The sequence below is a fragment of the Lissotriton vulgaris genome, chromosome 3_1, assembly GCF_964263255.1.
Source record: "Lissotriton vulgaris chromosome 3_1, aLisVul1.2, whole genome shotgun sequence".
Taxonomy (NCBI): domain Eukaryota; kingdom Metazoa; phylum Chordata; class Amphibia; order Caudata; family Salamandridae; genus Lissotriton; species Lissotriton vulgaris.
In genome coordinates this window covers 1,573,539,661-1,573,564,760 of record NC_141689.1, presented here as the reverse complement: position 1 = coordinate 1,573,564,760, position 25,100 = coordinate 1,573,539,661, and the positions used below count along the sequence as shown (strand labels likewise).

General features: G+C 47.3%; 1 protein-coding gene across 1 annotated transcript in view; it reads right to left on the bottom strand.

Moving 5' to 3' along the window:
* SHOC1 (shortage in chiasmata 1) overlaps positions 1 to 25,100 on the bottom strand; it is a 1,715,507-nt gene that overhangs the window by 383,063 nt on the left and 1,307,344 nt on the right. Inside the window, exon 21 of the mRNA XM_086963751.1 lies at positions 2,090 to 2,201. Within this exon, the coding sequence (XP_086819877.1) occupies positions 2,090 to 2,201 (112 nt within the window). The remainder of the gene's footprint in view (positions 1 to 2,089; positions 2,202 to 25,100) is intronic.

Below are 25,100 nucleotides of genomic sequence, written 5' to 3'. Positions count from 1 at the left end.
AAGGTTTCAATGAAGTCCCCAGCAGGATTTCCGTGAGGGCTTCATTAACAATGGGAGAAGCTGTCCCGAGGGGGTCACTCGCGGATGAAGCCCCTCCGTCAAGAAGTTAGTCTTGACTGCCACTGAGGGTAGGATATGGTCTAGGACCTCAGCCACCCTTCTCAACACCATAGCAAAAGAAGCCCTCTCTTCTGTAGCCATGGTAGGGTGAGAGAGCATGTCAGTATCTGGAGAGGTGCACAGTCCCCTGAGGTCCTCCAATTCATTACACCAGTCCATGTTGGGGTCTAGAGGCTGCTATTCTTCAGGGTTCAGCAACCCTTCCTAGTCCTCCCCAAGGCATAGCCCATAAGAACAGGGCTCGGCCTCTGACATTGAACACATGACTCTAGTCAGTGTTAGAGTTCCTGTTAGACGATGCCCCTCCTGCTCCATGTCAGGGGTGAGGTTGCCCCCGGTAGCAACAGCATCGGAACTGGTGCCAGAAAAGTTCAAGGTGGTACCAACGGCACTGGTCCGGATCCATCAGTTGATCCAAGAGACCTGACTGGAATTTAGAGTGGAACCTCCGGCAGATAACCAATGGGGGCCCCTCATGAACCCAAGGGCCACGAAGACACATCAGTGGGAACAGGCAGCCCAAATATGCATGGCCTCATAGACCTCACGGAGTTGGGTGGGGGGCGCTCCGGCTCACAGAAACTCGGGGAGGCGTGAAGCTGGTACAGGTCCAGTCTCAACCATGGAGCCAGACCTTAAATGACTTCTCGTCGGATGACTTCAAAAGACGGGGAGAAGTCGAAGACCTTTTCAGCTTCTTACTCTTCATACACTTGTGGGAATTACCCCAAAACGATTTAAAGTGTGATGAAGATCTTGGGCTCCGTGATTGATCCGGGGACCTTTATCTCGGCCGGGATCGAGACTGTTGCGGTGTCTTACGTTGGGCGACAAGGAGCTTGAGGGAGCATGGTGTGGCAGTCGACGCAGGCGGTAATCTTGTGGTTGTGCTTGAGGCACCAGATGCAAACAAGTTGACAGGCATCGCACGGTTTGAAGCCGGCCTTCTTAGTTGACTTCCTGCTGCACCAGGAGAAAAATCTTAAAGACTTGGAAAAAAACACCGAAAATGGTCAGTCAAAAATTTTCTGGGGGTAGCTCTCTCCAGATCTGCGCTGACTGGTGCTGAGAGAAAAGGACTGACATTGGTGGGGTGGGGCCTATTTAGGCACGGCACATGTCCCAGTCGGTGTGGGTGACGCCATAAGGAGCCGAACAACGCCACCTACTGGTGCGCAGGGGTACTGCTCATTAAAAATTTCCGGATCCAGTCTGACACCTGGGGCTAATTTTTAGGTAAGGAATCTGCGGCTAGAGATAATGCAAAGCATATAAAACACTTATGTGCTGTGTAAATCCAGATGCTGTTAAACCAAAATACAATCGGTTTTGTTACCAAGATCGCAGCCAATGTGCAAGCTACTCCTGTTCATGATTGCAGTATTCAAGGTCAACCTAGCTACTTCGCTTTGTCAATTTTAGCTAATATGTATGTTAAAAGTCAAATCATGAGACTGATCACCATCTAGAGAACCTAAGATCATATATCTGGCTTTCGAAATTGTTTGAGAAATTAGCAAGTACATGCTGATATGAATGTGTCCTCAATTTGGAGATTGACCTGCCACAAAAAAAGTTATATTTGGTAGTTCTGTAAACATTTGAGTCTGACATAAGTTTATGGTTCTAAAGTGTATAAACACTGATAGCTACTTTTGTTCAGAGCTTGTGGAAAAAAAATGGAAAACACCCACTGTAATTCACAAAAGAAAACACTGAAAACAGGACACTTAACCCACACATTCCCATCCTGCTGAAATGTAACCCAATTTTGTTCTCTGTAAATTTGTAGAGTTTTGCAATTAAATTCATATAATATTTCGTTGAATGTTGGTACCGATATGACCCTTTACTCTACCTGAGTTAACAGTAGGCAGTTTTAGTGAACAATTTTGCAGAGAGGCAATTTTTTGCTCTATGTTATTCCATAATAAGCCTACTCTGGTAAAGCCTGGAAATGCTAGCATACCTGCATAAAGATGGCGGTACACTCATCCACGGTGATCACAACATATCTGTCCGTCCCACCTAACTGTTGTAAAGACTCGTTGCATCTTCTTTCTATAAACGTGACGTTGTACCTGTAGCAAAAGTAAAATAGGCACTGGCTTGTGTCACTGCAGCGATGCATACGGTTCACAAATGGTTTGTCGGATCCATAGTCAAAGAATCCACTTAAACATACTGGTCAATCTATTTTAATTACCGGGATTTTACATTTCTCAAACCTTTCTCTCTTATACGCTTTAAACTGAAATAAATAACTGCAAGAATGAAATTTACTTGGTATGCGCTATAAAGTCATTTTGATATATTGAACGAGAGATGGATGATGTACTAAATGCGTTTAATGCTAAACTAATAGTCCCCATTAGATGTCTATAATGTTACCAGACTTGTATTGAATATTTTCATGCAAAGAAGCGAATGGAAGCATCAGGCATTGGACAATTCAATATACCAATATGCATCGTTATAGAAGTACACAATATTCATATATCAGGGCCCATTACATCCTTGGCAGCCCGGAATTTAATTCCATGTTGAAGTGCCTAGATTCTGCAGAACGAAACTAGATAGAATTATAATCGATTTTCCCGTTAATGTACCACCACATTTTATTCGTCAAGGAGCCAGTTAATGAAGCAAAAACGTGGTTGATAAATAAGACTGACATGATAGAAATGTTCCAATGCCTCAGAAGGAATCAATAATGAAAAAAGGAGGCACACTAAATGGAAACAAATGGTCTAGATTTAGGAGAAATCTAAGAGAGCATTTCGTCACAGAAAGAGACTTTAATTAGTATAAAAGCAGCTGAGATGAACTTTCAGAGGTGAAAATGTGGCTCTATAATTTAAGAATACTTTTGAATTTCACAAGACAGATAAGCCACACAGGGCTATCAGTAACGTCGTAGTTACATTAGTGATGTGAAATAACTGGTTTGGAACAGCAAACGAAATCTGCTATGAATTCGTTTCTAAAAACAATTACACATGATTAGGCTATCCTGTTTTCAGTTTCTATTTTTGGTCAATTCTGGTGGAGTTTTTCCAGTGTTTTCAATATCTTAAAAAACTGTTGTTATCAGTGGTTACACATTTTCGTGCCACCAAAAACAACAGAAAAAGTGTTTTTCCGGTGTTTATGGAACATTTTGATTTTATTATTGCTTGCTTTCTGCACTGAAAGAACGTGGTATATAGACAGTGCACTTATAGTGTATATGAGGTCCAAATAGATTTTTGCAAATTAATCTTATTGTAGGACACCATACAATACTTCTTCAGTGAGTCTTTGGGTCATGTGCGCTTGCTCTTTCCTTCCCATGTAAACTTCTGTGAAAAGGCCCTCTCAGCATTCAAAGCCCCTTGGGCTGAGAACCATCAGCTAAGGGACACAGTTGGGATGACTCTTTCTTGGATGCCACATTAAGCACAAAATTATAAACATTTGCATTTTAGTTCCTGTGCATAAGAAAACAGTGCACCAGAATGGACTAAAAAGTCAATAGCATCCCTCATTAACACTGAAGTTTGTAAAGATGCTTTCAGCATACCATCTAACAAGTGGCAAGGATCTCCTACAGGGAATCACTTCAGCTCGGTTATCAATTTTGACAGGTCATCACACAACTTTTTTATATACGTAGCTGAATCACTGCAAATACAAACGACATCACACCAATCTTTGTTGAACTTGGAAAGAACCTTTTTTGCAGAGCATTACAAGTGAGACTGCGTTCCATGTTTTCCAAAAGTCTGGTGTCATGTTTTCACCACTGTCCCAGATGCTTGGTGATATATATACTTGTCACTATACCTTGTATTGAATGTTTAAAGCCTGAGGTGTTGGCAATTCACCTACTATCAATACTGACCCACTAGAAACTATGGCCTGATGTATTAAGGGTTTGTACCCATTCTCTGTGGGTAAATGTGATGACACATATTAGGAAAGATTTTTATGAAACCAGCCATTTTACCTATCAGTGAAAGAATCAAATGCAGCCAAAATATCAAATATGAGTTTTATATTTCCTGATTCTCTATAGTTTTTAAAATAATTAAGCTAGACCTAAAACATAAAACTAAACCCTGCATCTTTAGACCAAAGGCCACAAAACTGAAAAAGTAAAAGGAAGAAGAAACAATATTTTTGTGGCATCTCTAAAGAACAAAACTCAAGCAGAATAATGTTACTGCTAGCTTGTATAACGAAGTTAGATTGTATTGACCCCTTCAGGAAGAAAACAATTACTCTTTCACTCTCTTTTTTCTTCCTTTGAATGGCATTTAGTTTGTGGTTGTCCAGGTGTTTTTTCAGTGTTTCTATGTTTTCACCGGTGAGGGCTATTTTTCTTTCAGTGGGGTGTTATCAGTTATTAGAGGTTTAAACCTAAAACCCCACAGCCTACACATGATATATCATGTCCCAAACAGGGAAATAAAAATATTACAAAGTTTTCTGGGAGAAACTGTTCAGCAAGTCAGCGACATTTATATTTTGTTTAACAAAATTCCACTTTGTGAGTATGTTGTTGAAGAAGAAAAAAATCTTTGCTCGGCTAAAGAATTAAATATGGCGTTCAATAGGCAAAGCATAAGTGTCTTAAATGAGGAACACGTGGGTGGCTTTGCTGAAGGCAAAGAGATCTCCGTCTGCTTGCAGTAGATCTCTCCGTATGGCGGTTAGTCTTCTGGCTGGGAAGCAGAGTGCATCCCTCTGCTGCCCAGGTGGACCAAGTACCGGATGTACTCGAAATGAGCACTCAAATCTGTATTAGTATCCACCAGCAAATGTTTCTCCACCATATCAAGGTGGGGGAAAATCTGCTGGCCGATTCAATGATTCAGAAAAGGGGGTGGTGATGAACAGAGTTTCTGAATTAAGCAGACCACTCTTACCCAGTCCAAAGATCAGGGCTTGATCCATCACCGTTTTTTAGCTCACTGCACCATCCCAGCGCAGAACTTGGCTATATGCAAATTAGTCTGACCCTGGCCCAGTGCATCATGGTAACAGGGCAGACCAAACTACCAAGCCAATTCTTATACTGGGAAGGAAACAAGCTACCGGGGACCGGTTTCTGGCATTTCAGCCGTCTTCTGCCCGGCTTGCTTGAATCCTGATGGTGCAATGAGCTAGGGACTCACATCTGAGTATACCCTTCCACGCTTATGGTGGACAAAAATGATTCAGAAAAGGGGGTGGTGATGAACAGAGTGTCTGAATTAAGCAGACCACTCTTACCCAGTCCAAAGATCAGAGCTTGATCCATTACCGTTTTTTAGCTCACTGCACCATCCCAGCTCAGAACTTGGCTATATGCAAATTAGTCTGACCCTGGCCCAGTGCATCATGGGAACAGGGCAGACCAAACTACCAAGCCAATTCTTATACTGGGTTGGTTGAGCTGGGATGGTGCAGTGAGATAAATAACGGTGATGGATCAAGCCCTGATCTTTGGACTGGGTAAGAGTGGTCTGCTTAATTCAGACACTCTATTCATCACCACCCCCTTTTCTGAATCGTTTTTGGCCACTATAGGTGTGGCAGGGTATACTCAGACATGAGTCCCTTTCTCACTGCACCATCAGGATTCAAGCAAGCTCGGCCGAAGACGGCTGAAATGCCAGAAACCGGTCCCCGGTAGCTTGTCTCCTTTCTGGTGAAGAATTGGCTTGGTAGTTTAGTCTGCCCTGTTCCCATGATGCACTGGGCCAGGGACAGACTGATTTGCATATAGCCAGGTTCTGAGCTGGGATGGTGCAGTGAGATAAATAACGGTGATGGATCAAGCCCTGATCTTTGGACTGGGTAAGAGTGGTCTGCTTAATTCAGACACTCTGTTCATCACCACCCCCTTTTCTGCATCGTTTTTGGCCACTATAGGTGTGGCAGGGTATACTCAGACATGAGTCCCTTTCTCACTGCACCATCAGGATTCAAGCAAGCTGGGCCGAAGACGGCTGAAATGCCAGAAACCGGTCCCCGGTAGCTTGTCTCCTTTCTGGTGAAGAATTGGCTTGGTAGTTTAGTCTGCCCTGTTCCCATGATGCACTGGGCCAGGGACAGACTGATTTGCATATAGCCAGGTTCTGAGCTGGGATGGTGCAGTGAGATAAATACTGGTGATGGATCAAGCCCTGATCTTTGGACTGGGGAAGAGTGGTCTGCTTAATTCAGACACTCTGTTCATCACCACCCCCTTTTCTGAATCGTTTTTGGCCGATTCAATACCACACTATTGTGAATGAAATCCTCAGGGATTGTCCTCTAGATTTAGGGGCTTATTTACAAGCCCTTTGTGCTGCTGGTACTTCACTTTTTCTCATGCTAAAAGAGACGTACTGGCAGCGCAGGGGGTTTGTAAATAAGCCCCTTAGGGGTATATTCACAAGAACGTGTGCTAAACATCACCCAAAAATGCTAACGCAACTTTGTACATCGTAGCCTATCGTGGGTAAATAACCCTGTGTCAACGTTGAATTCACAACAAGGCGGTATCATGAGATAGTATGCCGAAACCGCGGCCAATGTCCGCGATATAACCACCTCGACAGAGATAAAAACACACCCCACAACACACAAAAAAAGTACGATGAGCACATTTGCGATGAGGAAAGCAGGAATAAGCACCAACAGGCCTGCGACACACAAGCAGGCGGGAATAAGCACAACAAAAGCCTGAAAAAGAAAGACAAACTAAACAGAAAACAACAGCCAAGCACAATGGATGCAACCCGAGCCAGTATACAACCCCACAAGCCCAATTGGCAAAAAAACATTGTACATGGCAGGCCATCTTGGACAAGGTGAATGTAGCCTGAGAGCAGATGAGAATAATGGAAGAAAACAAGAACATCCGGAATGATGCAAAACGCACAAACAAGCAGAAACACAGCAACAACAAGAAGGCAGCAATTCACACCGGAGATGGGAGTCAAGCGCCACACCAGGAGCTGGATGACATGGAGAAAATGGTGTCCAGCATATCAGTCTGGAGATGGTGGCAGGACTCGGGGACCGGAAACTGCCTAAAACAACAGACACAAAAGCAACAGGGAGGGGAACCAGCAGGGACTGGGGGGACGGGGGGAGATGGGCACAATCGCATACATGCACAATTAAGCACAGCACAACCACAGACAAACTGTGCCCAAGAGTAACAACACCATCCAAGACCACAAGTCACACAACCCGGCAATATCACACCACTGAACAAGCACAGACGTTAAAACCACACTGCCTGAAAGGGAGAAGGGTGAGCCAAATCAGATCTGAATGGACATCTTACACATAATGCAGCACACACACAAAAGAAGCAGAGCACCCCAACATCGAACACAATGTGGTACAAACACCAACATTTGCACAACCGAACACAGGACACAAGTGCACCCGCCTGTGGCCGGTAAACAGCCATACGTATCTGGCAAAGCACGAAACAGGGACATGATAAAGCACAAGTACAAACCCACAGTCCTGATGGGGTAGCAATGCACGTATGGCAGGGAGCCAGAGAGACCGTGACACACACATTGGCATACAAATCAAGACATAACACAGTTGCAGACAAGCTGAAGTGTGGAAACTTTATCAACAAGTGCGTGTCAGTAGGGCCAAGAGAAGTGCCACAATATGCAGACCAATGCAGCAGCATGCCTGAATGAGGAACGTAGGAAAGCACCCATGTCCACCTCGGGGGAGTCTATTACCAACACAAGTCAGTGCGAACCTGCGTTGGTTGTCCGCGCCTGGATCATGAGCCAAGGTCAATGCAGCCATGTCCACTGTTGTCTTGGGACATGTGACCAGATTCCCAACATGCAACCAGGCTGCGGGACATGTGCAGTGGGTCACATCCAGTTGTGGCTGCAGGTACCTTGTCACTTGTCCATGAACGCAAGTGAAGCAGCGTAGGCCAACATCTCCAATGAGCGATCATTGTCCACCTCACCTGACATGTACTTTTTAAAAACTCTACCGGATCCATTTGTATGCTGTTCTGTTGCCTCATTTTTGCAGGCTTGTCTTAGGAAGAGGAAAAAGGTGGGATGACATTTTAGTAGAAACAACTAATTAATTAATGAATTTTAAATTCTGAACTGCTTTTTTTTTCATAAACATTTACATGAATTTACCCAGATCACTGCAACTGTTTAATTCTTATTTTAAATGCGTATATATGGTATTGGAATTTTTAGACTTGTGCTTTTATGATCCGTTTTAAAAAGATTGAATAAAGCTGTGTGACTGACTGACTGACATGTCGACGTAATCCATCAGCTGACCCGGACAGATGTGCTGACTCCAACCACTGGACCCAATGTGCACCAAACCCCAATCCGGTAGAGGCTCAATGTGCTCACTGCACACGACGACTCAAACGATCTCCCCGGTCCAGTTTCCAGCCTGCATGCCAACCATCTATGCATGCCACAAAAGGGCATCACAGTGACACTTCTTGTCGTGGGCCAACAGGGGATGCACACACACATGTCGAAATCCAGGTCAGCTACAATTACGTTGGAGAGGCAGACATCCACTGACCACTCGAATAGGCACGAGCGACAATGCAACACAGGCTGAACGCAGGTGACGTTCTGAAGGCGGAAGCTCAGCCGGTAACTGATCCGCAGCACTGCCAACGGCAGTGCCCCCAGTACATGCAGCAGATGTGCACGGTACAGGTCTACGAGACTGGATTCAAGCATGTGTCCGGGATGGTCTGCCATTGCGTCAGTGGCTCTGCTTGAATCAGCACTGGCTTGCCCTGCGCCAGTCCTGTGGATGAAATGGCAAAGCTAGGTGCAATGAGCAGTGTCTGTGTGCAACGGGTGCAGGCTTAGGGTTGGGGGAGTTCATGTGAAGGCCATTTCACGCACGCTATTTACGAGTGGGATGTGTACACGTTGGTCTCACGTCGGGCAGTGGGTAGTGTGGGAGTCACAAGCAAATGCTACTGTATCTGTCGGGGGTGCTGGCCACATGCAAGTTCCTGCTCGGAGCTTCAGATGTGCTACCACCTGATAGTTCAGAAGAAGGACCTTTCATCCCTACGGTAACTTTACCATCTGCATGCATACAGGAGATGTACAGAGACCTGTTGTGGGTCTGGTGGGATGTCTGCGACCCTGGGAATCATGAATGATATTCCCAGCAAGTGGCACATGAGCGGCCTCACTGTGTGTTATGTTGCCACACAGCTCCTTCTCCCTCCCACGAGCCCCACAATTGTGTGCGCTGTGCGGTTGCATCACGTGCACTCATACGGCACACCTTTATAATGCCTGTCCGCGCATGTCTAGCGGCATGCCAACATAGTGGCGCTGGCCTTTGAAGGTGTGCGGCCACGTGAGTGAAGGCCAATGGTCCGGACAGGGCGGACACAGGTGTACAGCCCATGGCTGGCTGTGATCGCGCTGCAAATGAGGCCAGGCAACTGACTCATGCATCCGCAGGACTGATACACATAACGCTTGGCATGCATGTGCCAAGACCCCGAGCGGTCTTGCGCTCCTATATGTTACTGTACGTGCTCGCCCACCTTTCTGGTGCATGCTACATTGCAACATCGACTACTGTGGCCCTGGTGACGACAACACCCCAACACAAAGAGGCACTTACCGCACTTCCTGCCTAAGGCAGGTCCGAGCCACGCCCTGCTCCCCCTGCCGAATCAGTACACCCCTGCACTGAACTGACGTACGCCGTACCAGCACACGCAACTTGAGCATGCAGGGGGGTGAGTGTGAAGCTACATGTCCAGGGTCACTGCCAACGCTAAGGTGACATGGTAACGTCTGCTGAAGATAGCACACTGTGATGTTGCAGGGCCCGTGCCTATCATCTGACACAATGACTACATGGACACTTGCTCAGATGGTGTGAATGGCTATGGGCACGTGCGCACAGCCACATTTATTAGCAGGCACACATACCGAGTGACACCTGTGTTGGATGTAAGTGGGGTGTGTGCACACCAGCCGGCAAGGCTGCCTGGTACAGTCAGAAATCTACAACAGTGTACGTCGTAACGGATACAACCATTCAACCATAAAGGCCCCATGTCTTGTGCTGCAAAGAGTTAGTGGCCCCGGATGCACAGCGTCCTGCACAGGCCTACCGGCACGTGCTGCTAACTTGCGGTGAACTGGGGCAGGGTCACGAGTGCAGAGCAGGTTTCCGGAGATGACAAGGGGCTTGTACGGAGTGTCTCGTGGACAGTGGAAGGTGTACCCCCAGGGCATGATGCAGAGGGCAGGCCTATGCTGAAACAGTCACTATGGTGGAGATGAATTGAACAGACACATGTGGGACACCAAGTCCGGTCCAGACAGATAAAAATGCAGAAAACCACCAGGCCATGGACTCAGACTCCACCAAGGTACAACTAGATAGTGTCCATGACTCATTGCGCACCGAGTTAGTGGCACAAATGCTGTTAGGGGATGAGGTGTGTCCAATGGTGTTGACTCCTCCACATCTTAACCAAGACACAGTTCCACATGTGTAATCTAATGGACCGCAGTGTAGGCCTGAGGAAGAGGTCAGCATGTGCCATTCACCGAGTGTTGCTGGATTAGGTTTGATGGCCCCACCGGCCTGCGTAGTTCAGGTTCAGTGGCACCACTGGACGCGGACTTGCGGTGAACAAGGTTGGTGGCACCAGGTCATATGTTGGTAGTGTTAGATCACCTCCATGACTCTGATTCGGTCTTCGTCCGGACTGAGCCGCAGCTTCCTCTTACTCCTCTCTGTGCGTTCATGGTGTGGACTCTGCCATTCATGATTCGCGACTGGTTGTGGTACCTACTTGTCCGCTGGGTAGGCCTGAGCCCTCATCCACGTGTCGCCGGCTTGCGTTAAACAAGGTTAATGGCACCAAGTCTCACCGGCTTGCGTTGAACGGGGTTAGTGGCACCACACGCCGCCGGCTTGCATTGAACAGGGTTAGTGGCACCATGTGTCGCAGGCCTGCAATATGGAATTATGTCTCACTGATCAAAGGGAGTCTGGTGCTGTGGCCGCTGCCACGGACTTGGGGGTCACTGCCATTCAGGACTCAGGACACAGTTCCACATGTGGGACCTACTGGGCTGAAGAGGACGCCAGACGAGTATGTCAATGAGAAAGGAATAATGTAGGCCAGCAATGGTCTGCAGAGGCTACAGAGGTCGCAGGACTGGTGCTTGGAGCTTGCACCGGCATGTGGTGGGCCCTCTTTGACACACACCAGTGTAGGCCGGTGAGCGGAGTCTCGTCGGTGCGCTGGGGCAGGCATGACGGGTATAGGGACCAGTGGTCCGGGGTGCAGCAGGCGCACAGGGACGCAGGCCCCGCCTCGCTCGGCGCAGGACTCATGGCAGGCTGAGAGGCGCCACCCTGGCAGACGAGTTGTCCATTCCGAATGAGAACCATGACCAGTGGTTCTGGCTTTTTGTTCACACCTCTATGCATGTCTGGCGTACGCAGGTCCACTAAGCATGCGCATGCAGGGGGGACGTAACATGCGATATTTCCGCGTTCTGCCCCACAGCCTGTGGGGACATAGTAGCGTCCACTGGCAACTACACTCCCTGCACCAGCAGTTGATCTCCACATGGCCATGTTTGTGGTCTGTCTGGCACCTCCACGCCACACCTGGCATTGGGTAGGTTCACATTCCTTAGTCACTTGCCGCTCTCGCACAAGCCTGCTCCATGCCTCTCCTCTCATCCTGCTATTGTGTGTCTGTGGTGCCATGCCGTGGCTGAGTTGTGGGCATGGCAAGGCTGGATTCCCAATGGAGTTGTGTTGTCGTGGCTGGTCGGTTGGCATGTTGTGTGTCATGTTGAATGTAGTTGTGCTGCGTGCCCATTGGCAGTGTCGTGAGTTGCATGACTGTGGCTGGAGGTGTGTGGTGTGTTTATTTTGGACTTACCAACGGGAACTGCATTTCCATGTGTACCATCTTGGGAGCGCTAAGTGATGATGGACTGTCGGGAGATGCGAGTATCATGCACTCTGCCTGGGGAGATGGCCAGGGCATTGTTTAGGAGTCCCGGGCAGTCCACTATTGCCTGCACATGCATGGTATGCATGTGCTTTCTGTTGTGGTAGTGGTGTGCAGTGTGGGCAGGGACACGAGGGGTACATGTGTGCAGTTGATTGTCCCTGACACGTGAGGGAATCCAGCTATGGCGTAGGGGCTTTGCTTGGTCTCCAGTCACTCCTGCGCAGTGTGGGTGATGTGGGGGTGCTGGGGTACCAGGCTGATGTTGGCATCCAGGACAGGTGTGATGACCTTGGATGGGGTTGGCTGTGTGACTCCTCCGACTCTGGCAGTTGTGGTTTGGATGGTACCAGAGGCCGGCATGTGCTGCGCAGCGGCAGTTTTGTCTGCGGAGGGATGTTGGTTGTCTGCTAGGTTGGGACCATCAGCAGGTGGGGGATGTGGGTCAGGATGCAGGGGATGGTGGTCCTTTTGGGCTTGTAGTGGGCAATGTCCTTCTCTGGCATTGGGTCTGGGCGGCAGGTGCGTTTCAGGAGGGTCTGCTGTCTTTGTGTATGCTGCCTCCATGGTGTTCCGGGGGGGGGGGGCAATGGGTCCTGGGGGTGGTGGCGGGCCTGGGGTGGTTGTGGTGGGTGTTGTGGTCCTCATGGATATCCGCATTGCATGATCATTGTCTCCATGGCTTCTGTGGGTCTTCAGGTGAGGTGTGGCTCTTGGCTGGGCTCCTTTTTGTGCTGAAGGTAGTCGTCCTGCTTAACACCAGCAAAAGGCAGGTGTTAATTCCCTGCTGCTACCGCCTGTTTTTGGTTGCATTGCAGATCTGGCAGTTTATTGTTGAAGTGGTGTTGTGGTTTTTTCGTGTGTTTTTGCACGATTACGCCTACTCTGCATCTCATTAGAGTTAGTTGGTGGTGTCCACCGCGGAGATAAATTTTGAGGCAGTTATCGATGGAATACTGGCGATGTCTGCAGTTTGCACCAGCTTGTGAATGGGGTGTAAAATCTCTCTCCACCTCTGATGCTTTAAGGTGTCGATAAATCGGAGATAAGTCCTGGTGAATATCCCCCTCAGTGTGTTAGCTGGAGAAAAATCTACAGCCAGAATTTCCTCAACCTTCCAAAGATGGTGGGAATTTCATCAGTGGATTTTCCACAATACTACAATGGAGTAAATGCTGCTGGTTGATCTTCTTCAGGATTTAGCATTTCCTTCAGATATCGGAAGATTCTATAGTACCACCTATAACTCTAAGTAAAGCCCAATAGTTCAGAATGGAAATGAAAAATCTAAGATATTTAGGGGCTTATTTACAAGCCCCTTGCGCTGCCGATACATCACTTTTTCCCATATTGAAAGTGAGACACTGGCTGCACAAGGGGCTTGTAAATAAGTGCCAAGGTGTTGGTTTTCCTCACCAAGCTGGGCGTAAATCTGCCTTGCGAGGGCCACCTTGGAGAGAACATCTCTGGTGTAAAATACACCATTTAACATTTTCATTTGGGTTTGCCACCCTTTCTTTTAGCACACTGCCACAAAGGTATATTTCCAGAACCAGTTGAGTGGTAACTGAAAACCTTCTAAGTTCTGCAGGAAAAGTTAATACCAGAGCAAAATTTCTTCCACTGGGCTATCATTATAACAGTAGGAAATTCCAATAGTGGAAACCGCTTTTAAATTAGTACTTTCTCAAGGAATAAAACAATGAACACATTACTTACTAGTAACGTTCCTAATTATATGTCTACACATTTTCTCATCTTTAACCCTTTTAAATACAAAGGACTTGCTGTAGACGATGTTTTAGCTACTCTCCATCAACTAGGCCAGGTGGCACTGTTGCAGTGTCTGCTTTGGAACTGTGAGAGATCATCTTCAGAAGCGATGCCGTAGGTCCCTAAGGCATCAATCGGTAACATCAATTACACATTGAATTTAGTGAATCCCAGAGGCCAGCATAGAAAACAAGCATTTACAATGCAATGGTCTCGGCATCATTAAAGGTAGAGCTATTGGCATTGCTCATGACATTTCTTTTTTTTTCTTTAAATCATAAATAAATGGCATTGTCATTTACATTGCCAATACACAGCACTCTGCACTCAACAGCACTCACTACTCTGCACCTGCACTCACAACTCTGCGCACTCACAACTCTGCGCACTCACAACTCTGCGCACTCACAACTCTGCGCACTCACAACTCTGCGCACTCACAACTCTGCGCACTCACAACTCTGCACTCACAACTTTACCGCCTGCTTTCAAAGAGGAAGCAGTTTCCATTCTAAGGAGCTCTGACAGTCTTATAGTGTTGAAGATGTCAGCAATGTGAAGCCACTTCTTGCCATATGCTTACAATTTGGTGAGTGTTGGTTTGGATTGGAGTCCTACAGTCCATCCACAACATCAAATACACAGTGGCACAAGTGTCAATGAGGGAATCAGTTCGGATGATGTATAGTTGCCACCTTGGTTTTGTTTGTTTCTCACGCCTGCCACTTTTTGTAAGAGCTGAAACGAGGTGCAGGCTTTAGGCAACTAGGTGTTTCAGAGATTTCAGTGATTTTATATGTTAGTTACAATTACAGGTTGTGTGCGCAAACCTAAGGATCCCTCAATTGACAAATGCCAAGGGGCTGTTTGGATGTAGGAATAAATCACAAATTGCACATGCCTCAAATCCATTTAAAAGAGCAGTCATGATAAAGAGTAGCATGTTGATGAAGAAAACTTTAAGGGGTGCGGAATTGAAATGCGTGGAGGTGGTCATCAGGGATGAGAAGCAAATAGCATGGCTTAAGAATTAATGTAAAGTGGGGCTGGCGTGGCGCCTTCTCCACAAACTGTGCCTGTTACCACCTTTTGCTTTTTTCCCCATGCACAGCATTAAGGGTAGAAGTGGTCAAATACAACTCCACTTTCACTTGTGAAAATTTCCCGAGGCATATGGGACTGACTCACTTAATATCAGAAAGTCTGGGAAACATCTCCAGAATAACGTCAGCTACTTACACCACTCTGCTTATTTTTCGGATAGGTTTGGAGGGAGAGACTCGCGCGGGGGGGGGGGGGAGACTCGCGCGGGGGGGGAGAGACTCGCGCGGGGGGGGAGAGACTCGCGCGGGGGGGGACGGGAGAGACTCGCAGGGGGGGGGGACTCTCGCGGGGGGGGGAGACTCTCGCGGGGGGGGAGACTCACGGGGGGGGAGTGACTTGCGGGGGGGAGGGGGGAGAGTGACTTGCGGGGGGGAGGGCGGAAAGTGACTCGCGGGGGGGGGGAGTGACTCGCGGGGGGAGGGGGTAGAGACTCGTGGGGGGAGGGGGGAGAGAGACTCGGGGGGAGGGGGGGGGAGAGAGACTCGAGCGGGGGGGGGGAGAGAGACTCGAGCGGGGGGAGGAAGTGTTGCAGATGAGAGCGGGGTCCTCGCAGGTCAGTTTCTTTTCCACAGACAGCTCATATCAGACTTTAGGAAGACATGGGATTTTCCGGACAGAGAACCCAAAACGCACCCCACACTACATGCGATACTAAACATGGGCGCAGGGCAACACATCATATGGCTATGGAGATCTACCATAGATCTAATGTGCGTGCCACTAACGAGGCTCCGATTAAAATGGGAGGAAGAATTCGGTCAGGCACTGCACGATAATGAATGGCTCACAGCCCTAGCGCACCATAAATAAGTGTTGCGTAACCATTGCTTCAAAACATCCCATTCAACATACTACATTGTGCATATCTCACACTGGAGCAACTAAAGTGTTTCTTCCCTGCAACAGTTTGAATGCCCATGCTGCCACATGCCCGACGGCACATTTGTCCATATGTTATGGACATGCCCCACACTGCAGATTTACTGGGCGGGAGTACACACCATGATACTGACAATCACAGGCCTGATGGGCCTCACCACATGGGAGACCAGCGCCTTGGGGATATTCCTGCATCACAAACAGAAAAACATAGAAACTCGTTTTGCGATACTGGCCCTGATCCTAGCAAAGCATCACATTCCATTGCCGTTTACCTACAAGTACGCCGATTGTAGCATGGAGGGGGGCAGTCGCGAAATGGGGAGCCGCAGAAAAAGATGCAATCAGACTGGAGGAGGCACGCAGAACGAGACGCCGCCCCATATTCATGGAGTGGTCAATGCTACTTCACAGTTTTCAAACAGGTACAAGACACCCCTGCAAAAATCCCAACAGCTACTCAGGCAGTGTCAAGTCCCACAACACCCCACCCGAGCGGGTCCTACCCCTCCCCCTACGTCCAATGGAACTCCATGTTTGTCCCGCCGAGAGAGTTACACCTGGTGTTACTTAGACTAGTAATAACTGCATGGTACCACAAGCCCGGATGCTCTCATTCCTTGCTTTATCCCCCTGAGTTATATCCCCCAGTTAGTTTAAATGAAACTGATTTCTTCTGACTTGACACAAGAACAGCAGGGGTACACCAACAAGGCCCAAGAATCAAGCAGTCCACTACGAGACCTAAGAAACGATTAAGAACACATATTAGGTGTGCTGGACAATGCACTCCTAGACAATTCATCACCTTATTATCATACAACGGTAATGCAATGCACTAAAAGCTAAAACAACGTAAATGGTGCAGAAATGTATGTACCCTGGTTGAATATGAAAAATCCAACAAAAAGGGTTACACAAAAAGGGGGGGGGGACACACTACAAAGGAAAGTCAAGGTGGCGGGAATTTCACAGATGAAAAAGAAAAAAAAACAATAAGACAAAGCATAAAAATCAAAACGCAAAAAAAAGGTGCAATTAGGTATAACAGCTTTAAATAAAGCAGGAACTTCCTTGTAGTGGAAACAATGAAATTACTATTATCTTTCATGAAAACATAATGAGCTACCGCAGTCTTTAAAAGTTTCTTAAATGAGTAGGGTCTGATTCAATTATTTGTATACTTAGCACTGGGGCACCACTTACTGATTTTATTTTACTTAAACGTAAATTATGTCTGGGCTGTTTTTTATCCAGCCAAATGAACCGTTTCGTTTTTCCTGAGTTTGGCCGAGTGGTTTTAACAAAATAAAAAAATAAAAGTACATGTTGCCATCTTGGGAAATGTTTTTGGGATCTCGTACGTGAATGAAAATATCCTACTTGTTATGTATACCAGAGAGAATTTCATGGTGATGAGCCTATTGTATAAGTTCCATACGACAAACAGCACCCTATGCCCACTAAAAAAAAACAAACACAACCATTCGAGTTTCACCACAGAGAAAAATTATCGTACCAGAGTCATACTTGGCAAAGTGCTGCCAAGTCAATGATACTATTGTGGATCAAACTAGATTAATACCTATAAACATGTAAATAATACTAATCTAAACATGGCACACTTGTATATCGCAACATAATACAGCTACTCGGTTTGGGATATGTAAAGAAAATATACCCTCACTGCGCAATAGGCAGGAGGGGGGCGGGAGAGACTCGCGGAAGGGGACGGGAGAGACTCGCGGGGGGGGGGACGGGAGAGACTCGCGGGGGGGGACGGGAGAGACTCGGGGGGGGGGATGGGAGAGCCTCGGGGGGGGAGAGCCTGGGGGGGGGGGGAGAGACTCGCGCGGGGGGGTAGAGACACTCGCGGGGGGGGGGTAGAGACTCTCGCGGGGGGGTAGAGACTCGCGGGGGAGGGGGGAGGGGGGGAGGAGACTCGGGGGGAGGGGGGGAGAGACTCGAGCGGGGGGAGAGAGACCAGCATAAGCAGGCAATAGAGCGAAGACACCTACCACAGCGGGAGCCACGAACAGCGGGAGGGGGCGGGAGGGGGGACAACGGGAGCCACGAATGGCGGGAGGGGGCGGGAGCCACGAACAGTGATACGCCGAGACCGGCCGAGCCCACGGGACATGTCATGAGTGCACGCAGAGCTTCAAAGGGCCCCCGCGCGCCCGCTCCTTTATCTCTGCCATCAGCCACTCTGCTAATGGAAAGAAAAATAAAACGGCAAAAACAAAACATGGAAAGAAAAATAAAACGGCAAAAACAAAACGGCGGCCACAACGACTTTCGGATTCGGGGCGGGAACGAGGACAGCTGGAGCATGCGACCTACCTCATGTACAACAATGGCGGCCGGCGCTCCTGAAATTTTTCGGAATTGGGGGCGTGGTTTTGATGTTCTGAGTGACGGACAACGTCACTGTCTAAAGAACATCAAAAATGACGCCCCCAAATCCGAAAAGGACGGGGCTACATTGGAGTGACTGATCTCTCCTCCAATGGCTGGCCTCCGTTTAGGAAGCCAGCCAATGAAGGAGAGATGGGGCACGGAGGCGGGAACTTCGGCGCTACTCAGACTCATTAAATCTCCGGCCTAAGACTGCGCAAGCGCAGCCTTTTAGGCCTTCGACCTAAAAAGCAGATCCAAGCAAAATTCATATTAAAGAGGAATATCTGCATGAATGAACCAATGAGGAATGGCTTCCCCTCAGCAAGAAGGGAGGTGGGATTGGCATTGGGAATAGGAAGAAAATATGTATCCACCAGAAATCACATTACCAAAGGTAAGAAACGTGTTTGTCTAATAGAAACTCCTTCCCAGATATTCCTCATATTTACCAACTCATGAAGCAGCATCCCAGAAGGAGGGACGGCTGACAACAATTGTTAATTATGAATGAGAACACTGCAAGACTGCATATACAACTGCAAGTGGTTCCCCACTTTGTGTCAAGGAAGCGATAAAAATAGGGAAAGTCTAAATGAGTGCTACAGTAGCCTCTTGGCCAATGCACAAACACAGACTCCCGCAAGGAGCAAAGATAGAGATTATACATTTGATTGAATTAGTACTTTACCTTCATGAATATGGAAGCTTTTGTTTTGCTTGCTCCCGATAACCAGATGTTTAAATGGCTTATCTATTCTCAATGCCTGTGTTATGAGTAAAGAAAAACCCAGGGCTCTCTTACAGACAAATCTATGCAAATGGCAGATGGTACTCCGCTTCAGAAGTATAAGGAAGAAGATACAAGGTTGGAAGAGCGATATTTTGTAAAAGATGGAGATCCAAAATGACCTTTAGAAGGAAGGTTTACCTCTTAAAACTATTCTGTACTGGTAGAACCGGGCATGAGGTGGAGAGGAAAAAACTGCCTTCAATCCCACCCTCCAGTCTAATTTAATGCAAAAGGAAGGAGGGCTTCACTGTAACATGTCTAAGAGGGAGCAGTCACGGGTTTGAATATTAGAACTAAACCCACATCCCTTATAGGAACACCAAATTGTTAGGAATGGTCCCAATTCCTCAGGCCTTCAAGAATTTTGACAAAATAGATAAACCGAAAAAAGCAACCTGTTGAATGCAGGAACTATGACCAGATATTTATTTACCATTCTAATGTTCAAATCCTTGGCCTTTAACGAAAATGCGAATCACATGATGGTTGGAATGGCAGAAGACTGAAAATCAAGGCTTTCAATGGACCACCACAATGAAAACATTTTACACTTACTAGATTACTCAACTTTAGTCTAAGTTTCTCTGTCTGTTAACAGCATTTCCATTATATTCAGATTAAGAGAATTCTGCTGTAAAGTCTTCTGACCAATTTTACAGATGCTTAAGGAATTAGAAAGAAGCACATGTCTATAAGATCAAGAAGTGAAAAAGTTAACCTGAAAAACAGAAGTAGACAAGAAGAGAACTGATCATATGTCAGATATCCTAGCTTATCTCTGGTGGAGTAAAGACACAAAGGCAGGTGGTGTCTACCATTGTTCTAATGAACTTGTGAATCAGTGACAGATTTAGCATAGATGTGGCCAAATGTATCAACTGATTAAATCTGTTCAAAATTCCTGCTGCCGCCTGCAAGTGGACTATGGTCTAGTCTTTAAAGGTGGATTTGATCATCCGGCCTTCCACAAAGGGAAGACATGGAACCATGATCAGTGGAGGGGAGTCGCTGCCACTGTCTTCACCTTGGTGAAAACTCTCAGTTTGTGAAAAGCTAAGGGGAAGCAGGTACAGATTCTTCACGAGGAATTCCATTAACTTTTGTGACATTCCCAAACAGGGTGTTATTATACTACTGATCCCGAAGCACCTGAAGAGTCTCAGAAATCTGTTCAGCAACCAAAGGTTTAGGTGAAACCTCTGCTTTTCTGGAAGTTTGGAAAGCTCTCTCATCAAGATATTTGTATGGGAGGTAGAAAGGAAGGATAGGAGGGACAGCTCTGGGCCTAAAACAAAAAGGCAGGGAGCAACCGAAATGAATAATTTGAAGGATCTACAGAACCAGAGTAATCTGCGTCTACCCGTTCAAGAAACTTTCATGCTCCTCCCAACAGAGGTGTCAACCCACTTCTGAGCAAAATCATTAAGCTGTGAATGTGTTTGAGGAGGCCGACGAGGAAGGAAAGTGATGCTGCTGCTACACAACCCAACTTGTTCCTATGCCTCTGCATATTTCAAACATTGCTCAGGAGGTGGTACTGGTTGATATTCTGATAGTGTATCCTTTACATTTATAATACTGTTGGTCTACAATTGTGTTGGATGGCGAGATCCACCATACAGCACATGCTGTAGTTCTGTTTTGTGCGAATTGCTTGACTGAGCTATGAGCCTTTGTGCCAAAAAAGGTGCTGACCTAGAAAGGGTAGGTTGTACAGTCTTGCCTGAAAATGAATGGAATGCATCCATGTGTGACACAGCAGCCCCAAATCTGACAATATTAGATGTTTTGACTGGGACACAGTGACCAAATCAGCCATCATCCCAAAGGCAAGAAAATAATGCCTATGAGGCATGTTACATTTGAGTCCAGGAGAGCAAAATTATCTGATGCAAATACTTTACGTCCCAAGACAACTATCCTCTTTGAAACTGTAAAGTGTAGGTTTGGTCATGGATGTTTGAATAGTTAAATTCTCCTGCATTGGATGGGCATTCAGATAAATGGAATAAGTTCAGTTCAAAGAAACTTTATTTCGGTCAATGTGACCTAAAAAGTGCAGCATCTAAAAACATTCATTTATGCGGATACATCAAAGAGTTTTAAAACATGACATTTCAAGAGAGTTAAAAACATTGAAGACTTAATTTCGAAGTTACATTGATTCCATATTAAAAAAGAAAGGGGAAAAGTAAGAAAGTCCGATCGTTACACATACACATACAAATTTGTGGAAAGTGCATAGTGCAATAAATAAGTAAATAATTTAAGTAAAACACTTTGATAAAAAGCAACGTGAAAACCCTTCAGTATGAAGCAATATACTATGATACAGAGGGAAATTATGCCAAATAACAATGATACCGTATCATTTTCTATAGCTTATCCAATGGACCATTAGATGCTTTCAAGAAAACCCTCTTGTGCACCACATAGAAAACAGGAATCCTGCAACTGAGTAGACAACCGGGATTCTGGGGTCATACTTCAATATCCTAAACACTTCAATGCAATGCCTACTACCCAGGTTCCTGCAAATCTGCACCAGCCATCTTTTCCTCGCTTTGTGGTAGCCAGGGCAACTAAAAAAAGGCATGCAGCACTGATTCTTCGGGGTGATCACAAGCGGGACACCGGGCCGCATGCTGGTCTCTCCACTTTGATGTAAAACATCGAAGAGGCAGGACCCCAAATCTAAATTGTAGATAAAGCTTTCTTGTAGTTTAATAAGATCTAGCACCTTCACAAAGTTAACACTGTCTTTTATTTCTAGAAAGGCTTTAGTTCATTTACCTGTTTTAGAACTAGTGTGAAGTAAAGCCATTCTATAGTTCTCATAATGAGCCTTCATTTGATTCCTAGAAATTAATGAACAGACTAACTCCGGTTCAGCCCAACAATCCCCCAGGGCCATGTCTAATAACAAATGTTTGCTATGGGCAAAGCAAGGAAATTTAACAGCACCCCTTGTCTTCAGAACTTTAGACAATTCTTCCTTATAGGGGAGAAGTTCAGGGGTAGACCACAGGCGGCGCCAGTACAGTAAGGGTTTAAGACTCAGCACCTCTGCTATTGTCATTAATCCTGCGTCTAATCGGAGTGGGATTAAAGGGGTGCTGCGCGGGAGCCTAAATAAATGCCTAATATAATGATTCTCCACCTGTGATAGTGGCTCAGGGTTAAGATGACCCCAGAGATCTGCGCCATATAATGCGCCCCCTCGTGCCTGGCCCTGTAGATTTCTAATGCCGGGCTAACAGCAATCTTGCCTGACTTGTTAACGACTGAGCCAGTTTTACTGTCGACTTCACAATGTGGGCTCCCCAATCCATAGATTCAGTAATGGTGATGCCTAAATAAATAAAAGATTAAACTCTTTCGAGGGGTTTACCGTTAAGTGAAGGGTTTGGACGGGTGCTCCTTGGGCTGTTGAACACCATGAATTTCGTTTTCTGTAGATTTATTTTTAAGCCTCTTTCCCTACTGAATAAGTGAAATCTATCCAAGACCCTTTGAATCCCCATGGGTGATTTAGCTACCAAAAGGGTGTCATCGGCAAACATCATTGCTGAAATTCTACGTAAAGCTAATTTTGGGGCATCTAAATCGCTTTCTGATGTCAGGGCATCTATCTGGCCATAAATATAGAGGCTAAACAAAGTTGGCGCAAGAACACAGCCCTGGCGTAAGCCACGTTTAATTGGTATGGGTGCTGTAAGTTTTCCGTCCCTGCCATATCTAATTTGCGCATAATTATTTTCATGTAAGCGCCTAATAAGTTGAATTAGATACACAGGGGCCCCCATCTCATATAAAACTGACCACAATTTTTCCCTTGGCACCAGGTCAAAAGCTGACCTCAGGTCTACAAATATTAAGTAGAGGCTACCCCCCTCCAGGCAGACCGTCTTCCAGTACAGCAGTTGCAATCTTAGTACTTGGTCCAGGGTCGACATTTTTTCCCTGAACCCAGCCCGGAGGGGGGAAAGACCCCCCTTATCTTCCATCCAGGATTGAAGCCTGAGGAGCAAGACTCGTGCAAATATTTTTTGAGGGATATCAATTAAACTAATTGGTCTATAGTTATTAGGTGATAGTGGGGAGCCCTTTTTAAAAATCGGGATTATCTTTGCGCCAGTCCAACTGGCAGGAATCTTCATACCCATCATTATTGCATTCAAAAGGACCCTGAAATACGGGGCCCAGATGGATGGTTCACTCCTAAAGAGGTCCCCAGGGATCTTATCCAAACCTGGGGCTTTACCTGGTGCTATTTTTGCTACCGCTCCCTTTATTCCCTGTAAAGTTATACTCGGGCCCGAGCTACTATCAGGATAGGGATCTGAGTCCCTTATAACTAGGGGGTGGTCCACTACTGGAAAACTTCCAGTCATTGGGATTTCCTAAGACCTCTTTACCTCCATATAAATCAATCAATCAATCAATCAATCATGGCATTTGTAGAGCGCGCTACTCACCCGGCAGGGTCTCAAGGCGCTGGGAGAGGTGGATGTTACTGCTCGAACAGCCAGGTCTTGAGCTGCTTCCTGAAGGAGAGATGGTCTTGGGTTCACCGAGGTGGGTGGGGAGGGAGTTCCAAGTCTTGGCTGCCAGGTAGGAGAAGGATCTTCCTCCGGCGGTGGCTCTGTGGATGCGTGGTATGGTGGCGAGTGCGTGGCTGGTCGATCGTAGCTGGCGGGTGGGCGTGTAGAAGGTCATGCGGTCGTTGAGGTACTTGGGGCCCAGGTCGTGGAGAGCCTTGTGTGCATGGGTGAGGAGTCTGAACGTGATTCTCTTGCTGACGGCGAGCCAGTGCAGGTCTCTCAGGTGTCCGGCGATGTGGCTGTGTCGGGGGATGTCCAGGATGAGTCGTGCGGAGGCGTTCTGGATGCGTTGGAGTCTTTTTTGAAGTTAGGCTGTGGTTCCGGCGTAGAGGGTGTTCCCGTAGTCCAGTCGGCTGGTGACGAGTGCCTGTGTGACGGTCTTCCTGGTTTCAGTGGGGATCCATCTGAAGATCTTGCGGAGCATGCGCAGGGTGTTGAAGCACGAGGATGAGATAGCGTTGACTTGTCTGGTCATTGACAGGGAGGAGCCAGGATGAAGCCCAGGTTGCGTGCGTGGTCCGTTGGTTTGGGAGCAGTGCCCAGGGCCGGGGGCCACCAGGAGTCGTCACAGGCGGAGGGTGATGATCCCAGGAGGAGGACTTCCGTCTTGTCCGAGTTCAGTTTAAGGCGGCTGTGCCTCATCCAGTCGGCGATGTCTTTCATCCCTTCGTGTAGGTTGGCTCTGGAGGTGGTGGGGTCGTTGGTGAGGGAGAGGATGAGCTGGGTGTCGTCGGCGTAGGAGATGATGTTGAGGTTGTGTTGGGGTGCGATGGCTGCGAGGGGGCTCATGTAGACGTTGAAGAGTGTTGGACTGAGTGAAGATCCTTGTGGTACGCCGCAGATGACTTCGGTGGCCTCAGATCTGAACGGAGGGAGGCGGACTCTCTGGGTTCTTCCGGTGAGGAATGAGATGATCCACTCCAGCGCTTTCTCTCGGATTCCGATGTTGCTGAGGTGCATCACTAGGGTGCGGTGGCAGACAGTGTCGAACGCCGCAGAGAGGTCCAGGAGGATGAGGGCCGCTGTTTCCCCGTTGTCGATCAGGGTTCTGATGTCGTCGGTGGCTGCGATTAGGGCGGTCTCGGTGCTGTGGTTGGCCCGAAACCCGGACTGTGAGTGGTCGAGGGATCCGTTCGTCTCGAGGAAGGCGGCAAGCTGTTTGTTGACGATCTTCTCGATTACTTTGGCCGGAAAAGGAAGGAGGAGATGGGACAGTAGTTCTTGAGGTCGGTGGGGTCCGCCATTGGTTTCTCCAGGAGGGCAGTCAGCTCGGTGTGCTTCCAGCTCTCCAGGAAGGTGGCGGTGTGGAAGGAGGAGTTGATGGAGTCTCGGAGATGGGGTGCGATGATGGCGTCGGCTTTGTTGAAGACGTGGTGTGGGCACGGGCCGGTTGGTGATCCGGAGTGGATGGAGTTCATCGTGCCGG